This window comes from Microcaecilia unicolor, chromosome 4, assembly GCF_901765095.1.
Source record: "Microcaecilia unicolor chromosome 4, aMicUni1.1, whole genome shotgun sequence".
In the NCBI taxonomy this organism is placed as follows: domain Eukaryota; kingdom Metazoa; phylum Chordata; class Amphibia; order Gymnophiona; family Siphonopidae; genus Microcaecilia; species Microcaecilia unicolor.
Genome location: NC_044034.1, coordinates 219,642,690 through 219,663,438, shown reverse-complemented (window position 1 = coordinate 219,663,438; position 20,749 = coordinate 219,642,690). Strand labels below are relative to the sequence as shown.

The 20,749-nt window shown below is 41.9% G+C and overlaps 1 protein-coding gene across 1 annotated transcript in view; it reads left to right on the top strand.

Moving 5' to 3' along the window:
- The window catches only part of LOC115469675 (mucin-2-like), a 193,110-nt gene that overhangs the window by 129,024 nt on the left and 43,337 nt on the right, over positions 1–20,749 (top strand). Inside the window, exons 29-31 of the mRNA XM_030202463.1 lie at positions 390–5,628; positions 5,752–8,606; positions 13,416–13,454. Of these exons, the coding sequence (XP_030058323.1) occupies positions 390–5,628; positions 5,752–8,606; positions 13,416–13,454 (8,133 nt within the window). The remainder of the gene's footprint in view (positions 1–389; positions 5,629–5,751; positions 8,607–13,415; positions 13,455–20,749) is intronic.

Below are 20,749 nucleotides of genomic sequence, written 5' to 3'. Positions count from 1 at the left end.
ATTATATTCAGAGAGAGATATGTCTTTTCTACAGTACAAGAAAAATCTTAAATTTCTGGTTCTGTACACCATTTCTCAATTATTCTCCAAGAATGGTGACAAGAATATATCCTTGATAATAGTAAAAAAAAAAAAAAAATAATTGAATTAACAAGAAAAAAGAATTTCTATTATCACTTATATTGTCCAATGATAAAATTTTGTAACATTTCCTGAGTTCTTTAATCACTAATGATAACAATGAATATGCAAGTGGTTATTAGAAATCAATAATTCGGTCAGGTTCAGAACTAACTAACTGCTTTATCAGAATCTTCAATGAAATCATAGGTGTGTGTTCATCTGTGGACAAATGCATTATCCTTCACATAACCATTTATTTCTTATAGTCAAAACTTCAACGCTCACGATGCCCATCAAAATTACAACACCATCCACAATATCAACAACATCAGAGTTACCAACCAAGGAAGTGACAACAGAGGAAATCACAGCATCAAAATCATTAACAACTGAAACACCAATTATAACCCTGACACAAACCACAACACCTGAAACACCAACCACTATATCCCAAACAACTACCACATCTCTGATATCAACTACTACATCTCAAACAACTACCACTTCCCAGATACCTACTATTACAACTCAAACACCTACAACTGAGACATCAACTACAACCCAAACAACCTCAACACAGACCCCAACAACTATATCTAACACACCAACTACAACCCAGACTGAGACACTAACCACTACAACTCAAACTACTACATCCCAGACACCAACCACTACTACAGTTCAGAGAACAACCCAGACGCCAACCACCACAAGTCTGCCAACTACAACCGAAACAACCACAAGCCATACAACAAGCACTACTCCTGAAACATCAACTATATCCCAAACAACTAACACATCACTGATAACTACTACATCTCAAACGACTACCACATCCCAGACACCTAATACTACAACTCAAACAGCTACAACTGAAACATCAACTGCAACCGAAACAACGCCAACCCAGACTCCATCTACTATAACTACTACACCAATTATAACCCATACAGTAACCACTACTGAGACACCAACCACTACATCACAAACAAGTACTACATCCCAGACACCAATCACCATAACTGAGACCACTACTACAATTCATACAACAACCCAGATGCCAACCACCACAAGTCTGCCAGCTACAACCAAAACAACCACAAGCCATACAACAAGCACTACACCGGAAACACCAACCACTATATCCAAAACAAGTAACTCATCACCAATATCAACTACTACATCTCAAACGACTACCACATCCCAGACACCTACTACTACAACTCAAACAGCTACAACTGAACCATCAACTACAACCCAAACAACGCCAACCCAGACTCCATCCACTATAACTAATACACCAATTATAACCCATACAGTAACCACTACTGAGACACCAACCACTACATTGCAAACAACTACTACATCCCAGACACCAACCACCATAACTGAGACCACTACTACTATTCACACAACAAACCAGACCACAACCACCACAAGTCTGCCAACTACAACCAAAACAACTACAAGTCATACAACAAGCACTACACCTGAATCACCAACTACTATATCCCAAACAACAACCACGTCACCGATATCAACTACTACATCTCAAACAACTACCACCTCTCAGATACCTAGTACTACAACTCAAGCAGCTACAACTGAAACATCAACTACAACCCAAACAACCTCAACCCAGACCCCATCTACTATAACTAATACACCAACTACAACCCATACAGTAACCACTACTGAGAAACCAACCACTACATCGCAAACAACTACTATATCCCAGACACCATCTACCATAACTGAGACCACTACAACAATTCAGACAACAAACCAGACCACAAGCACCACAAGTCTGCCAACTACAACCAAAAAAACTACAAGTCATACAACAAGTACTACACCTGAAACACCAACTACTATATCCCAAAAAACTACCACATCACCGATAACTACTACATCTCAAACAACTACCACATCCCACATACCGACTACTACAACAGCTACAACTGAGACATCAACTACAACCCAAACAACCTCAACACAGACCCCAACCACTATAACTAACACACCAACTACAACCCATACTGAGACACTAACCACTACATCTCAAACAACTACTACATCCCAGACACCAAGCACTACTACAATTCAGAAAACAACCCTGACACCAACCACTACAAGTCTGCCAACTACAACCAAAACAACCACAAGTCATACAACAAGCATTACACCTGAAACACCAACCACTATATCACAAAGAACTACCACATCACCAATATCAACTACTACCACATCCCATATACCGACTACTACAACAGCTACAACTGAGACATCAACTACAACCCAAACAACCTCAACCCAGACCCCATCTACTCTAACTAATACACCAACTATAACCCATACAGTAACCACTACTGAGACACCAACCACTACATCGCAAACAACTACTACATCCCAGACACCACCCACCATAACTGAGACCACTACTACTATTTACACAACAAACCAGACCACAACCACCACAAGTCTGCCAACTACAACCAAAACAACTGCAAGTCATACAAGCACTACACCTGAAACACCAACTACAATATCCCAAACTACCACATCACCGATATCAACTACTACATCTCAAACAACTACCACATCCCACATACCGACTACTACAACCGCTACAACTGAGACATCAACTACAACCCAAACAACCTCAACACAGACCCCAACCACTATAACTAACACACCAACTATAACCCATACAGTAACTACTACTGAGACACCAACCACTACAACACAAACAAGTACTACATCCCAGACACCAACCACCATAACTGAGACCATTACTACTATTCACACAACAAACCAGACCACAACCACCACAAGTCTGCCAACTACAACCAAAACAACTGCAAGTCATACAAGCACTACACCTGAAACACCAACTACTATATCCCAAACTACCACATCACCGATATCAACTACTACATCTCAAACAACTATGACATCACCGATATCAACTACTACATCTCAAACAACTACCACATCCCAGATACCTAGTACTACAACTCAAGCAGCTACAACTGAAACATCAACTGCAACCGAAACAACGCCAACCCAGACTCCATCTACTATAACTACTACACCAATTATAACCCATACAGTAACCACTACTGAGACACCAACCACTACATCACAAACAAGTACTACATCCCAGACACCAACCACCATAACTGAGACCACTACTACAATTCATACAACAACCCAGATGCCAACCACCACAAGTCTGCCAGCTACAACCAAAACAACCACAAGCCATACAACAAGCACTACACCGGAAACACCAACCACTATATCCAAAACAAGTAACTCATCACCAATATCAACTACTACATCTCAAACGACTACCACATCCCAGACACCTACTACTACAACTCAAACAGCTACAACTGAACCATCAACTACAACCCAAACAACGCCAACCCAGACTCCATCCACTATAACTAATACACCAATTATAACCCATACAGTAACCACTACTGAGACACCAACCACTACATCACAAACAAGTACTACATCCCAGACACCAACCACCATAACTGAGACCACTACAACAATTCAGACAACAAACCAGACCACAACCACCACAAGTCTGCCAACTACAACCAAAACCACTACAAGTCATACAACAAGCACTACACCTGAAACACCAACTACTATATCCCAAACAACTACCACATCACCGATAACTACTACATCTCAACCAACTACCACATCCCACATACCGACTACTACAACAGCTACAACTGAGACATCAACTACAACCCAAACAACCTCAACACAGACCCCATCTACTCTAACTAATACACCAACTACAACCCATACTGAGACACTAACCACTACATCTCAAACAACTACTACATCCCAGACACCAAGCACTACTACAATTCAGACAACAACCCTGACACCAACCACTACAAGTCTGCCAACTACAACCAAAACAACCACAAGTCATACAACAAGCATTACACCTGAAACACCAACCACTATATCACAAACAACTACCACATCACCAATATCAACTACTACCACATCCCATATACCGACTACTACAACAGCTACAACTGAGACATCAACTACAACCCAAACAACCTCAACCCAGACCCCATCTACTCTAACTAATACACCAACTATAACCCATACAGTAACCACTACTGAGACACCAACCACTACATCGCAAACAACTACTACATCCCAGACACCACCCACCATAAATGAGACCACTACTACTATTTACACAACAAACCAGACCACAACCACCACAAGTCTGCCAACTACAACCAAAACAACTGCAAGTCATACAAGCACTACACCTGAAACACCAACTACAATATCCCAAACAGCTACCACATCACCGATAACTACTACATCTCAAACAACTACCACATCCCACATACCGACTACTACAACAGCTACAACTGAGACATCAACTACAACCCAAACAACCTCAACACAGACCCCAACCACTATAACTAACACACCAACTATAACCCATACAGTAACCACTACTGAGACACCAACCACTACATCACAAACAAGTACTACATCCCAGACACCAACCACCATAACTGAGACCACTACTACTATTCACACAACAAACCAGACCACAACCACCACAAGTCTGCCAACTACAACCAAAACAACTGCAAGTCATACAAGCACTACACCTGAAACACCAACTACAATATCCCAAACTACCACATCACCGATATCAACTACTACATCTCAAACAACTATGACATCACCGATATCAACTACTACATCTCAAACAACTACCACATCCCAGATACCTAGTACTACAACTCAAGCAGCCACAACTGAAACATCAACTACAACCCAAACAACCTCAACCCAGACCCCATCTATTCTAACTAATACACCAACTACAACCCATACAGTAACCACTACTGAGGCACCAACCACTATATCACAAACAAGTACTACATCCCAGACACCAACCACCATAACTGAGACCACTACTACTATTCACACAACAAACCAGACCACAACCACCACAAGTCTGCCAACTACAACCAATACAACTACAAGTCATACAACAAGCACTACACCTGAAACACCAACTACTATATCCCAAACAACTACCACATCACCGATAACTACTACATCTCAAACAACTACCACATCCCACATACCGACTACTACAACAGCTACAACTGAGACATCGAGTACAACCCAAACAACCTCAACACAGACCCCAACCACTATAACTAACACACCAACTAGAACCCATACAGTAACCACTACTGAGACACCAACCACTACATCACAAACAAGTACTACATCCCAGACACCAACCACCATAACTGAGACCACTACTACTATTCACACAACAAACCAGACCACAACCACCACAAGTCTGCCAACTACAGCCAAAACAACTGCAAGTCATACAAGCACTACACCTGAAACACCAACTACTATATCCCAAACTACCACATCACCGATATCAACTACTACATCTCAAACAACTACCACATCCCAGATACCTAGTACTACAACTCAAGCAGCTACAACTGAAACATCAACTACAACCCAAAGAACCTCAACACAGACCCCATCTACTCTAACTAACACACCAACTATAACCCATACAGTAACCACTACTGAGACACCAACCACTACATCACAAACAAGTACTACATCCCAGACACCAACCACCATAACTGAGACCACTACTACTATTCACACAACAAACCAGACCACAACCACCACAAGTCTGCCAACTACAACCAAAACCACTACAAGTCATACAACAAGCACTACACCTGAAACACCAACTACTATATCCCAAACAACTACCACATCACCGGTATCAACTACTATATCCCAAACAACTACCACATCACCGATAACTACTACATCTCAACCAACTACCACATCCCACATACCGACTACTACAACAGCTACAACTGAGACATCAACTACAACCCAAACAACCTCAACACAGACCCCAACCACTATAACTAACACACCAACTATAACCCATACAGTAACCACTACTGAGACACCAACCACTACATCACAAACAAGTACTACATCCCAGACACCAACCACCATAACTGAGACCACTACAACAATTCAGACAACAAACCAGACCACAACCACCACAAGTCTGCCAACTACAACCAAAACCACTACAAGTCATACAACAAGCACTACACCTGAAACACCAACTACTATATCCCAAACCACTACCACATCACCGGTATCAACTACTACATCTCAAACAACTACCACATCCCAGATACCTAGTACTACAACTCAAGCAGCTACAACTGAAACATCACCTACAACCCAAACAACCTCAACCCAGACCCCATCTGCTCTAACTAATACACCAACTACAACCCATACTGAGACACTAACGACTACATCTCAAACAACTACTACATCCCAGACACCAAGCACTACTACAGTTCAGACAACAAACCTGACACCAACCACTACAAGTCTGCCAACTACAACCAAAACAACCCCAAGTCATACAACAAGCATTACACCTGAAACACCAACCACTATATCCCAAACAACTACCACATCACCGATATCAACTACTACATCTCAAACAACTACCACATCCCACATACCTAGTACTACAACTCAAGCAGCTACAACTGAAACATCAACTACAACCCAAACAACCTCAACCCAGACCCCATCTACTCTAACTAATACACCAACTACAACCCATACAGTAACCACTACTGAGGCACCAACCACTACATCACAAACAAGTACTACATCCCAGACACCAAGCACCATAACTGAGGCCACTACTACTATTCACACAACAAACCAGACCACAACCACCACAAGTCTGCCAAATACAACCAAAACAACTACAAGTCATACAACAAGCACTACACCTGAAACACCAACTACTATATCTCAAACAACTACCACATCACCGATAACTACTATATCTCAAACAACTACCACATCCCACATACCGACTACTACAACAGCTACAACTGAGACATCAACTACAACCCAAACAACCTCAACACAGACCCCAACCATTATAACTAACACACCAACTACAACCCATACTGAGACACTAATCACTACATCTCAAACAACTACTACATCCCAGACACCAAGCACTACTACAATTCAGATAACAACCCTGACACCAACCACTACAAGTCTGCCAACTACAAACAAAACAACCACAAGTCATACAACAAGCATTACACCTGAAACACCAACCACTATATCACAAACAACTACCACATCACCAATATCAACTACTACATCTCAAACAACTATGACATCACAGATACCAACTACTACAATCCAAACATCTACAACTGAGACATCAACTACAACCCAAACAACCTCAACCCAGACCCCGACCACTATGACTAACACACCAACTACAACCCATTCAGTAACCTCTACTGAGACACCAACTGCATCCCAAACACCAATCACCACATCTGAGATTACTAGTTCAACTCAAACCCCTACACCTGGGTATACATTCATAATACCTGAATCAACTTCCACACACCATATACCATCTAGTACTACCCAATCAACATCTACAAATGAGACACTGACTACAAGCCAAACAACCACAACCCAGACACCAACCACAATGCCTGAAACACTAAGTACAACCCACACATCAACCAAAACAACAACTGAGAATACAAGTAAAGCCCAAACCCCTACAATTGGGTATACATTCACAATACCTCAATCAACTACCACATACCATACAACAACCACTACTACCCAAACAGGTACTATAACTAAGACACCGACTTCAACTCAGAGAATGACCCAGACACCATTCACAACTGCAACCCAAACACCAAACACCAGATCTGAGACTACTAGCACAACCCAAACCCCTACACCTGGGTATACCTTCATAATACCTCAATCAACTACCACTTTACATACACCAATGATTACTACCCAAACAACAACTACAACTGAGGTACCATCTACAACCCAGATAGTAACCACTACTGCTGAGACACCAACCACTACATCCCAAATAACTACTACATCCCATTCACCAACCACCACAACAGAGACAACTTTTACAAGCCAGAGAACTATCACTAGAACTGGGCCAACCTCAACCAGAACTCATACAACAACCACTACACCTACTATATCCCAGACAACATCTCCATCACAAACATCAAGCACCAGAACCCAAACATCTATAATCCAGATACCAAGCACTACTTCAACTCAGATTCCAACCACTGCAGCTGAGACACCAACTATTATGTTGTCCACCAGATCGCAGACATCAACTACATTCAAGTCAACTAGTGTATCACATTCAACTACAACCCCCAAACCAACTTCTCACCATGAAAGCACAGTTTATGTCAGAACCCCAAGTTCTACAACACCAGAAAAAGCTGCTCTTATTTCAACGGTAGTTGTGAATACTAATCATACTACTCTAACTACATCAACTCCAAAATGTAAGTAATTTGGTATTTAATTGTTATTCATCTTTCTTGAAGTGCCAAATAGGTACTACAAGGTTCATGTCATAGTTTGTGTAATGGGTTGTTTTAAGATTTATTGTACATTTGGTCAAGTAGGAGGTAATTTAGTAATAAGCTATCTAGTTTTAGGTAGCATGAAAGTCAGTAAATGGTGGTATTTTAGTAAGTTGCACACCTATGTGGTCTCTTACATGCTTATATGATCTCATGTAGAAAAGTACATATCATGATTCGATGGCACACACGTTCCAAAAAGCATGTTCATGGGTAGAGTGCACATGTAATTACATAAATTATAGAATGCTGCAATTTTCACTCATTCTAGCTCCCAACTAGGCACCAGCATTTACACCAGCTATTGAGTGGTGTAAGTGCTCAAGCCTTATATGTACACACATTTTCAACCACTTAGTTTAGTATTCTACAATGAAAGTAGGCACCTACTTTTGTTTATTGAATGAGCTTAAAATAGATGTTATAACCAATGCCTTTAGTTGACAGCTTGCTATAGCATTATCCTCTTGTGGTTTTCACTATGGTGCTCATTTTCAAAGCACATAGACTTACAAAGTTATGTGGAGGCATAGTTTCAAAGCATTAGATTTACAAAGTTATACTTTTTGTAAGGCTGTGTGCTTTGAAAATGAGCTACCACAAGTTCATTAGTTTCCAGCCCAACATGGGCTTACCGCTCGCTCTTTCAGGACTACCGCTGGCCCAACATGGCCACCGACGGTAGTCTCATCCTGAGTACATGCCATTTCCTGGGGAAAAAGAAAGGTGGTGATAGCCTGGCAGTAATTGGGCATTGCAATTTGCTGCCCAGTTACTGCCGGGTTAGCATGGGAGCCCTTATCACTACCTCAAAGGTGGAGGTAAGGGCTCCCCATCGCATGGCCATGCGGTAAGAGCTCTCTTACCGCATGGCCATGTATGCCTGGGGTCTTTTTACCTGCTGCAGTGAAAAGGGCCCTGGCACGTGGGAAAAACGGCCTCCGCCACCAGCGCAGGGCCCTTTTTCCTGCAGCTTGGTAAAAGAGCCTCAAAGTTCTTCAATCTCACTGGTATTTTTCAGAGTATTTTATTGCTTAGGATGGTCAAATTACACACAAAAAAGGCTAATTCATGGCACAAACTGTAGACAAAAAAAAGCATAGTGATATATTGCAAAAAATGAATGTACACATTTTTAAGGAACCCTCATAAGAAATCAATCTGAGTTAGAAATTTCTACCCAAGCTTGATTCAATCTTATAGTTATTGGGCCCCTTAACATAAAATCTTATTTTATATAAAATTGTTTATATATCTCATTTATGAAAATTTTCACAGCCATAATTATCAAAATCCATGTTATAGGAGTAGGTTGCAAATACTTTGAAATGTTAATACTTTCCTTAATGTCTATGGTCAGCAAAGATGAAATCCCTCCCAAAGTCATGACTAGACTGCAAAGAATGACTGGGGGCTTAATATAGTCACATATTTTGGAGCTCCTGTATCTTATTTTTGCTGTGAATACCAGTGGCCCTCTATTAGAAAAAACATTTAGAAACTTTGAAGGGACATTTCTAGATAGAAACATATAAGTAGTGTATCTGCTGTATAGATGAATAATTAAAGCAGAAGATAACAGAATGATTATTTACCCCCAGATTCTACAAACGTCGCTCAAATTTGGGCATAGATTCCAGATCCACACACAACTGATTAGTTAATGAGTCATTAATAATCAATTATTGACATTAATTGGCACTAATTAGAACATGTGTGGATCTGCCTATGCATTATTCTATAACACTGTGCATCTAAATTGTCTCATGCAAAGTTCAAATGGGGTGTGGCCATGGGAAGGGCATGGCAGGTCAGCGGCGTTCCCAATATTTAGGTGCAGTATTATAGAATAGAATCGTTTACACACTCAACTTCCATCAGTTGGGTGCCAGGATTTTTACCAGGTTTCAGCATGCTTAAGTCCTTGTGCTATGTGCCATTTTATAAAGTGCGCTTAGCGCCAAGTGTCCTTTATAGAATTGGCACAAAGCACGGATTTTTATGGTACCCAAATTGGGTGTAATTTACTGTCTTTCCCCCTCAGTGTACATATATTGCCAACATTAACCAAATACATCATTAAATGCCCTTTTACTAAAGTATGGTAAGGTTTTGCACTTACAGGAAACATTGAAGGCGACTCAAAGAGGAAGATTGGGTAATACTCTTGGATATAGAGTTATTGATCAATCTACAGACTTGACATGTCCGTGTTTCGGCCAAGGGGCCTGCCTCAGGAGTCTCAGAAGCTGTAAGTGTGACCTATATTTCAGCTTAGGATAGTTAAGTTGAAATCAGTCAATATCCAAGAGTATTGTCCAATCCTCTTCTTTGAGTCACCTTCACTGTTTCCTGTGTGTTTACAAGCCTGCAAGGTTTTTGTTCTTCTGTGTATACATCAATGGTTTTGCACTTGCCATGTGGTGGTAGCTCAAACTACAGACAATAGTGGCAAGTTGGAGGAGGCTTGAGAGAGACCGGGGACACAGGATGTTTAACAATGATATAAAACATTTTATTGCTGATACATGCAAAGCACAACACGGCACTGCGTTTCGCAACAAAGTTCAACAGGAGTCAGGCACCTTCCAAATTGGAGTTGGCATTTTGGAAGGTGCCTGACTCCTGTTGCAGCTCTTGAATACCGGAGTTCCTTACGAAGGATTGGTTCCAAAACGTAGCTCTGTAGTGCCAGCATTTTCAGAGTTTATGACTTGGAATTCATGAACCTTGACTTCAGTTTCAGTAGGGGCATTTGTGATATGAGCTTTAGTAATGTCTACATTTAGGTTGGGGACACCTGACTTGATTGCAGTGGAAGTATACACTCTTATATGATGAGCTGTTTGATTTTGCACTTGCAGCATTTTGACTTATAGTTAGGTATGAACATTTACACCAGCCATTGAGCCAGTGTGAGTGCTCACGCCTAAAGTTAGGTGAGCAAATGCGGACGTACTGTTGTATTCTATAACGACTACCACATGAACAAATTGCCATTATAGAATTTAAACTTAGCGTGCATCACCCCAGCACCTAAATTTAGGCAATCTATATAGAATTACCCCCCCCCCCCCCCATTCATAGGCAGTGGAATAGGGTGGGCCACAGGGGCCATGACCTTACCAATTTTTTGCCCAACACAGTATCAGAAACTAGAGAGTTTGGAGTGGGACTAGAGATCACTTTGTTTGACCCCTCCCACCAAAAAGATATTCCGCTGCCCCTGCCCTCATTGTCTGCATAAGATTGAAAGGGCCATATTTACTAAGGGGTCAGTGTTCAGTTGGACCCAGTGAGCGGCACCTATCCAGACAGACGGCCGTTCCCACTGAATATTGGCCTCTTAGTAAATAAGGGGAGAACGCTCATACTTCAATCATTGGCTGGGTGGTTGATAATCAAAAAGCCCAGTTCCAGAGATGAAACAGCGTAACGCAAGAAAGGGGATATATTATCTAGACCATAGGACACCAGTGAATTCCAGGCTATTACTATTAGTATTAAACTTCAGTCTTGATAAGAATAGATCAAATTGGTTTTGCTATCAAGACCACTCAGTGGCTATTCAGAAACATTTCAAATTGAAGATGGATTGGATTTTGGATTTTTTTTTTACTCAACTTACGCAGAGGCAAGTTACAATCAGGTACACAAATTATTTCTCTACCCAAGAAAGCTTACAATCATAGGGCTAGATTTACTAACCTGTGTTCATGCTTTAAGGCATGATGTCATGATTAACTTGTTATTAATAAATTTGGCCTAGTGAAAAATGGGGTTTTCAATCCTTAAGTTTCTACCTGAAGCAATGTATGGTGAAGTAATTTGTCCAAGGTCACAGGGAATGACCATGAAGAAAGCGGGACTGACACTTTCTTCCCTTGTTTTTAGCTGCTTTATCTGGTGCCTTTTGCCAGGGTACTATACCATAAGGCAGCTCTGCACTCATAAGGAATTACTAGACTAGAAATTTCATCATCCAAGCCCTATAATAACACTAATAAATGTCTAGGTTAGAGTGGCTTATTATTATTCTAAAAAAGGTAAATTTTCTACTCATGAGATCAGTAGATAATGATATGGTCACCCATTAAGAAATTTTATATTCATTTTATTCAAATGTGCTATTACTATTTATTTATTTATTTATTTAAAAAAAACCTTTTACTCTGCTTAATCCAAAGTTCTTATCAGATGACATAAAAAGATACATAAACTTTCAAACCAAAAAACACACAGAAATTCCGCCATAATGATCAACAATCTGCTATACAAAGACAAGTGCAGGCTGAAAAAAATCATTCATTATCCCAGCTAAAAGCTTGCATAAAAAAATAACACCCCCCCCCACCCCCTGTTTACTAAGTCATGCTATCTTAGTAAACAGGGGGGGAGTTTTGAACTTCCTTTTAAACTTATGCTTTTTCCCTCTATTGAAGTTTGTGTAATTCATGGTTATTTGGTTCTTATTTCTTTTGTTAAATCAAGAGTAGATATTTTATTTCATAATGTTTTAAAAGTTGAATTTCTGTTATTGCAATTTGAGGTATATTATTTAACTTTCAATTGGAGCTGTTTAATGTTGTACCAAGTTGATAATAGCAAGTAAATTAGTTTTCAAATAAATAATCAGGTTCAAGCAGTAACCACAAATGTTTCATTTAGCACTGTTGCACCAGTAGCCTCTCTAATTGTATACTTTTTCATTCCTTCTTTTCCCAACAGCTACAACAACAACAACCAAAACAACTGTTCCTTACCAAGGTATGATTTTGCACTGTTTTACAGTCCCTGGTATGTAGCTTTAGATTACCTTGAGGGGACTTAGAGAGAAGAACTCTGCAATGACGAACCAGATCAGTGGCATAGCCACAGGTGGGCCTGGGTGGGCCTTAGGGCTCAGACCCACCCAACAGTAGCACATGTTTAGCAGTAGCTGATGGGGATTCCAAGCTCTACCAGCTGAAGACTTCCCCCTGATGCAGTGGCGTAGGAAGGGGAGGGGCGGTCCGCCCCGGGTGCACGCGCTCGGGAGGTGCCGGCCCTGCTGGTTCCCTGCTCCCTCTGCCCCGGAACAGGTTACTTCCTGTTCCAGGGCAGAGAGAGCAGGGAACCAGCGGGGCCGACGCAGCTCCGAGTGACGTGCACTCGGGGCGGATCGGCCCTCCCGCCGGTAAGAATGCGGTCCGGGGGGGGTTCGCTCCAGAGGGGGGGTGCGCCGCAGAGGGGGAGGGGTCGCGCCGTGCTGCACCCGGGGGGGGGGGGGGTGCACAGCTGCGACCCGTCCCGGGTGTCATTAGCCCTCGCTACGGCACTGCCCTAATGGTAATGAAAATGGTGTGCTCTACGTTACTGGCACCTGTGAATGCTCAGTTTTCAGCGCATACCTGCTGCAGACTGTCAAGGTGGAGAGAAACTTTTTCCCATCAGCTTAGATATTTTTTGGGGGGTAGGGGGAGAACACTTGGTGCCCACCCACTTCTTGCCTAGGCCCACCCAAAATCTGCTGTCTGTCTACGCCCCTGACAAGCATTGTTTCTGTAGACACAAAGGTATCAACTCCATAAAGTGCACTGAAATTTAGGTCCCATAATGCAACACACCCAGATTCCATTATCAAATACTAGTATAAGTCAGCATTTATGCACTAAAAAGTAGGCACACCCACATTTTAGGTGCATGCATGTATGCTTTCATTTGAAAGCATACATGCATGCACCTAAATGTAACACTAGCGAATGACAGTATTCTATCATGTACACTTGTTCATTTTTGACATGGACATGCTCCACCCATACACCTCCTTCTGTGCATGCCCCTTGCATTTCCATGCTCATGTGCCTAGCACTTACACACATGAATGCTACATTCACACATGAAAGTGCTTGTATTCTATGATCTTAGCGCAGAAATGGAGCTTACATTTCATTGCTAAAAATTATAGAATGAAGGATAAAGTAGGAGGTTAAAATCCTTTTGTATATTTGGTACTAAGGAAGAGAAAGAAAGGGAGTCATGTATGTGTGCATATGGCCCTTACCTATCTTCTATCCTTCTTCCGAAAATGCAAATTATTAAAGCCTAAACATTACATCCAATATTTACAACAAAACTTTATTAATATAATTAGTTAAAATATTGCAACAAATCCTGCAAGCTCTATAAATTTACCAAAGACCCTACAGCCCTTATAATATGAACCAGATCTACAAAGTCCTATTACATCTGCAAAGTCCAACTTAATCCATGACTGGGCAAAAAGCACCAGTCACTCCACTTATATTGATGCTGACAGTACAATGTCAAGCTTTTCAGCTGCTTCCAATCAGAACTTCGGCTCTAGCTCACAAAATAGGTCTCACTTTCTACACCAATGAGGTCTTTGATTATGATCCCATTTTTCCAAATTGCATCCAATACTCATCCAGACAGCTTTCAGGTCTTCACAATGGTTCCAAGAAAAGTTGCTATCTTGGTATAACACTGAAGTACAAAATTCAGATCCTCACTCGACACGAATCATGTTTCACTTCAGTGTCTTCAGGAGTGAGATCAAGCTAAAACAAAAAATGTGTATACATGCAAAAATACATACAACAAAGGACCTAACACATACTAATAAATATATTAACATCTTATTCACAAATAACTTTTACTTACAAACTGAATCCGATGTCGCTAGAGTGGACAACTCCACCAGCCTAGAGGCGGTTTGTATTGAACAAAAGCGAAAGTTTATGCTTGCATAATAGGCATTCAGATCACCATACTTTCATCCCTTTAATTACCCTATTCATTTTAAGCACAGAAATTCTCCTAGTGCTGCATTATCATTCAATTTCATGATTTAAACCAAATGGGTGTACTATATTCCATTGAAAGATTCATCGCTGCTCTTTCTTTCTTTATTTATTTATTGTCGAACCGTCTCCCCCTCAAGGTAAATTAACCTTCAGCAATATCACAAAGTGTAAATCCTTTAAATCATGAGATGCTTTAACCCAATGATCAATTGAGGGGGCCTTTGCTCTCTTCACCCTAATATTACTTCACCATTAGGTCGGTTTGGCCAATATACCATAAAGAACAGGGGCACTGGATGGCATAAACTACCTGACTCAATTCACAATCAGTTCTAGCATGTAAATAAAACATTTTACCAGTATGAGGATGCAATAGTATGCTTACAATATATACAATGATGACACTCATGGTGGACGGGGGGGGGGGGGGGGGGGCGGGGGGTGTCCTATGCCAGCAAGTTATCAGCTCCCCAAAATTCCAAGGATGAGTATATGCAAATTAAGGTTTACTCATAAAACCAGGTAGTAATTCTAAAAACCTACCAGTGTCACCAAATAATTGTCCCAATATATTTTGCTTGTGTAGAGTAAGGTAAATCACAAGTTGACCTTATAGATGAATCATTATCACCTCTATTCTGTGATTTATGTAATAACCAAAAATGATGAGCATAGTAAACCCTCTTGTAAGCTTACTTAACCACTGAATTTGCGCATCCTCTCTGTACAAACCGGTTCATCATGTGTATAGATTGTTGCTTAAAATCTTCCATTGTGTTGCATAACCTCTTTACTCTTAGAAACTATCCCACTGGGATACTATCCCACAGTTTTTTAGGATGGTGGCTTTTATAATGCAAGATCGTGTTACAATCAGTAGACTTCCGATACACTGATGTTCTAAAAATTCCCTGATCCAACCCTAAATGTATATCTAAGAAATTCACAATGGTGATCCCTACATTAGATATAAAAATAATACTGGGGGTCACATTGATTGATATATCTAAAAATTTCTGTCAACAATTGTTGATCTCCCTCTCAAAATGGTTATGCAGCATCTATCAAATAGGACAGATGAGGCATTTTGTATAGTTATAAATATCATAAGGAAAGAGATATATTCAGGAGTTTTAGCCTCCATATGTGTGCCGTTTCGACGTATGTGTGTAGTCTCCTTATACATGTATGTTCATTACAAATACATTGCTCGTATATATATCTATTAAAGGTCTGATTCACTGAAGGCTAAAATCTATATACACTACATATAGCATATTCTTTCAAAGAGACAAACATTTATATTCCACTTAGCCAAAATAATACAAGGTAGAGTATAATAAGAAAGAAATACATACAAACTACAATCCTATATAATAATTCTCACCTCCAACGTTCTAATCTTGCTGCCTGTATCTGTGGTTCCTTCAGAGTTGCTGAGCTAGACTCCGAAGTCAGGCTGACGTCACCGTTGCCATTATGCTGTGAACTTCAGAACCCGCGAAAAAAAAACATTCCATGCCTCACAGCTGATCCATGTCCAGCGACCCTCCTCTCTCCCCTGGCCCACCTGCAGCCACCCATGTCTAGCGACCCTCCTCTCCCCCACCCCCCCCTGCAGCCACCCATGTCCAGCGACACTCCTCTCTCCCCTGCCCCCCTGCAGACACCCATGTCCAATGACCCTGCTCTCTCACATGCCCCCCCTCCAGCCACCCAGGTTGTGTAGTGAATTTTTCGGGGCAGGCAGGAAAGATCCCCAGTCCTGCCTGCCCCTCCCCTGCTGCCGGATCGCTGTTCAAAATGGCCACTGACACTTACAAGGACGGCCTCCAAGACTACAGCAGAAGTCTCACGAGTCCGCCATTGGAAGTCTCGGTGGCCATTTTGAACAGCAATCTGGCAGCGGGGGAGGGTCAGTGCCAGCGCAAGCAGCGGGCAGGCAAGACCAGGGATCTTTCCTGCCTGCCCTGAAGAATTCGCTACACAACCTGGGTGGCTGGAGGCAGGTGAGAGAGCAGGGTTGTTGGACATGGGTGGCTGGAGGGGGGGCAGGGGGAGAGGAGGGGCGCTGGACATGGGTGGCTGGAGGGGGGGCAGGGGGAGAGGAGGGGCGCTGGACATGAGTGGCTGCAGAGGGGGCAGGGGGAGAGGAGGGTGGCTGCAGGGGGAGAGGAGGGTCGTTGGACATGGGGGGGGCCGTGGGAGAGGAGGGTCGCTGGACATGGGTGGCTGGAGGGGGGCAGGGGAGAGGGAGGGAATGAGGGGGGTCCTGAGACCAGAGAGGTGGGGGTGGAAGGGGGTCCTCAGACCATAAAGGGGGGGAGGGGGGTCCTGGGAGAGGGAGGTGGGGGCACACACTCACTCACTCTCTGTCTCTCACATGCACTCTCTCTGACACATTCTCTGTCTATCACACTCTCTCTGTCACACACACACAGTCTCACACACACAGACACTCTCTCTCTCTCACAAACACACACACACTCTGTCTCTCTCTCTCTCATTCTCTCTCTGACACACACACTCCATCTCTCACACACACTCTCTCTCCAACATACACTCCGAGGAAAACCTTGCTAGCGCCCGTTTCATTTCTTTTTTTTTTTTCCATATTTTTATTGAAGGTTTTTTCATAACATAACAAACGGGCCTTTTTTTACTAGTATTTGATAACACAATCAATCATATACACAAAAGTAAAATGATGTATCTACTAAAATAAAATAAACCATCGATACCATCCCCATTCTGACTACAATAAGGTAAAACAAATTTAAAAAATAAAATTTAAAAATTCTCAAGCATAATGCAAACGCATAAGTTGACTTTTTAAATTGGATGCATATGCATCTAAGGCAAGGATTCTCAACCCAGTCTTCAGGACATACCTAGCCAGTCAGGTTTTCTAAATATCTACAATGAATATGCATGAGATAAATTTGCATGCACTACCTACATTCTATGCAAATCTATCTCATGCATGTTCATTATGATTATCCTGAAATCCTGACTTGCTAGGTGCGTCCCGAGGACTGGATTGAAAAACCCTGGTCTAAGATTTACATGCCTAACGACTATTTCGATACGTCACAAAGTCACAGTGTAAATAAAGTGCTGTTTTGGTATATAGCCTAATACAAAATGTCTTTTACGAGTATAAAACAAAAGCCTGCTCCCAAATTGCCTCCTGGATTACGTTTTTTCTGTGTATAATAGACAATTTACAACACATTTCCCATATACAGCTGGATGTATTTTCTTTGAGAGCTCAACTGATCGTTTTCAAAACGCTAATTCTAATTTAACCATGTGTCCAAAATCATTGGGTTTCCTTCAGCTAATCATGGCCAGATCGTTGACATTTGTTGACCTTATTTTTTCCAATTTTTAGCTTCTAAGCTACCATACAGGGCGCGACAGCGTTTTGGTAAATATTGATCAAATCCAACCTCTGCATGTAAAACCTGTAGTTCTCCTCACTGTATTTATTCAAAAATCCCCTCCATATCTACTACAGCACTTGTACCAATCCTCAATCCTAGTTGTAGTAAAATAGCTTTTTCCACATTAGAGACCCTGCATGTCCTTCACATGTTCTTCAGGAGCACTTATCCTTCCTTGTCCTTCACACCCTTCACTTCCTTTCCTCCTCAGCACATTTGTCTTGGCTGTTTATTGTATTGGGTTTAACTGATGTTTAAGTTTAAGAGGCTCAGAGAATGTCATATCAATTCTTTTCATTCAAAATTTATACTAGAGAAGGGATTCCATTGTTTAACAGAGATTAGGGTTTGATTTTAGGATTATTTTTATCTCAGTTTATGCGAGGAAAGAAGGAATCATTACCACTGTCCTGGCAACAATGCTGACTACTCAGAAGCAACCTTGAAATCTATTGTCTCAAAAGTAAGGGTTGTCTGAAGCACTTAGTGAGAGAATATGATACAGAGTAGGGAAAATACTAGAAGGGAATCATAATGGCTCTTAAAGGTTAATATGTCTTAGCTATGTAGCTCTTTTTCAACCAGTTGTTTATATTCTTTGGGGACAAACCATGAGGGTGTCATGGGTAGGTATATACAGAGATGACTATGAGGCACTATTTTATAATGATAACTAGGTACCTATCCTGCTTATTTTCGAAGGAGAAGGCTGGCCATATCGGTATAATCGAAAGCCGATTTTGGCCAGCTTCAACTGCTTTCCGTCGCAGGGCCGGCCAGAGTTCATGGGGGCGTGCCAGCAGTGTACCGAAGGCGGGACAGGGGCATGGTTAAGAGATGGCTGGCCTCGGCCGATAATGGAAAAAAGAAGGTCGGCTCTGATGAGCGTTTGGCCGACTTTACTTGGTCCTTTTTTGTTCACGACCAAGCCTTGAAAAGGTGCCCGAACTGACCAGATGACCACCGGAAGGAATCGGGGATCACCTCCCCTTACTCCCCCAGTGGTCACCAACCCCCTCCAACCCAAAAAAACTAATTAAAAAATATTTTTTTGCCAGCCTCAAATGTCATGCCCAGCTCCATCATAGCACTATGCAGGTCCCTGGAGCAGTTTTTAGTGGGTACTGCAGTGCACTTCAGGCAGGCGGACCCAGGCCCATCCCCCCCACCTGTTACATTTGTGGTGGTAAATGGGAGCCCTCCAAAACCCACCCGAAACCCACTGTACCCACATCTAGGTGCCCCCCGTTACCCTTTAAGGGCTATGGTAGTGGTGTACAGTTGTGGGTAGTGGCTTTTGGGGGGCTCAGCACCCAAGGGAGCTATGCACCTGGAATCAATTTGTGAAGTCCACTGCAGTGCCCCCTAGGGTACCTGGTTGGTGTCCTGGCATGTGAGGGGGACCAGTGCACTACAAATGCTCGCTCCTCCCACGACCAAATGCCTTGGATTTGGCCGGGTTTGAGATGGCCGGCATTAGTTTCCATTATCGGTGAAAACCAATGGCGGCCATCTCTAACGCCGGCGATCTCTAAGGTCGACCCAAATGTTGAGATTTGGCCGTCCCCGACCGTATTATCGAAACGGGGCCGCCATTAGAGATTTATTTATTTATTGCATTTGTATCCCACATTCCCCCACCTATTTGCAGGCTCAATGTGGCTTACATAGATTTGTTAACATTATCATATCAGGATATCAGCTACAGTTAGTAATGTGTAGCGATCAAGGAAGGGAATAGGGAAGAAGGAAGAGAGTGATTAGGGTAATTATAGATGGTAGGCTTTCATAATTGAGTGGGTTAGTGAGG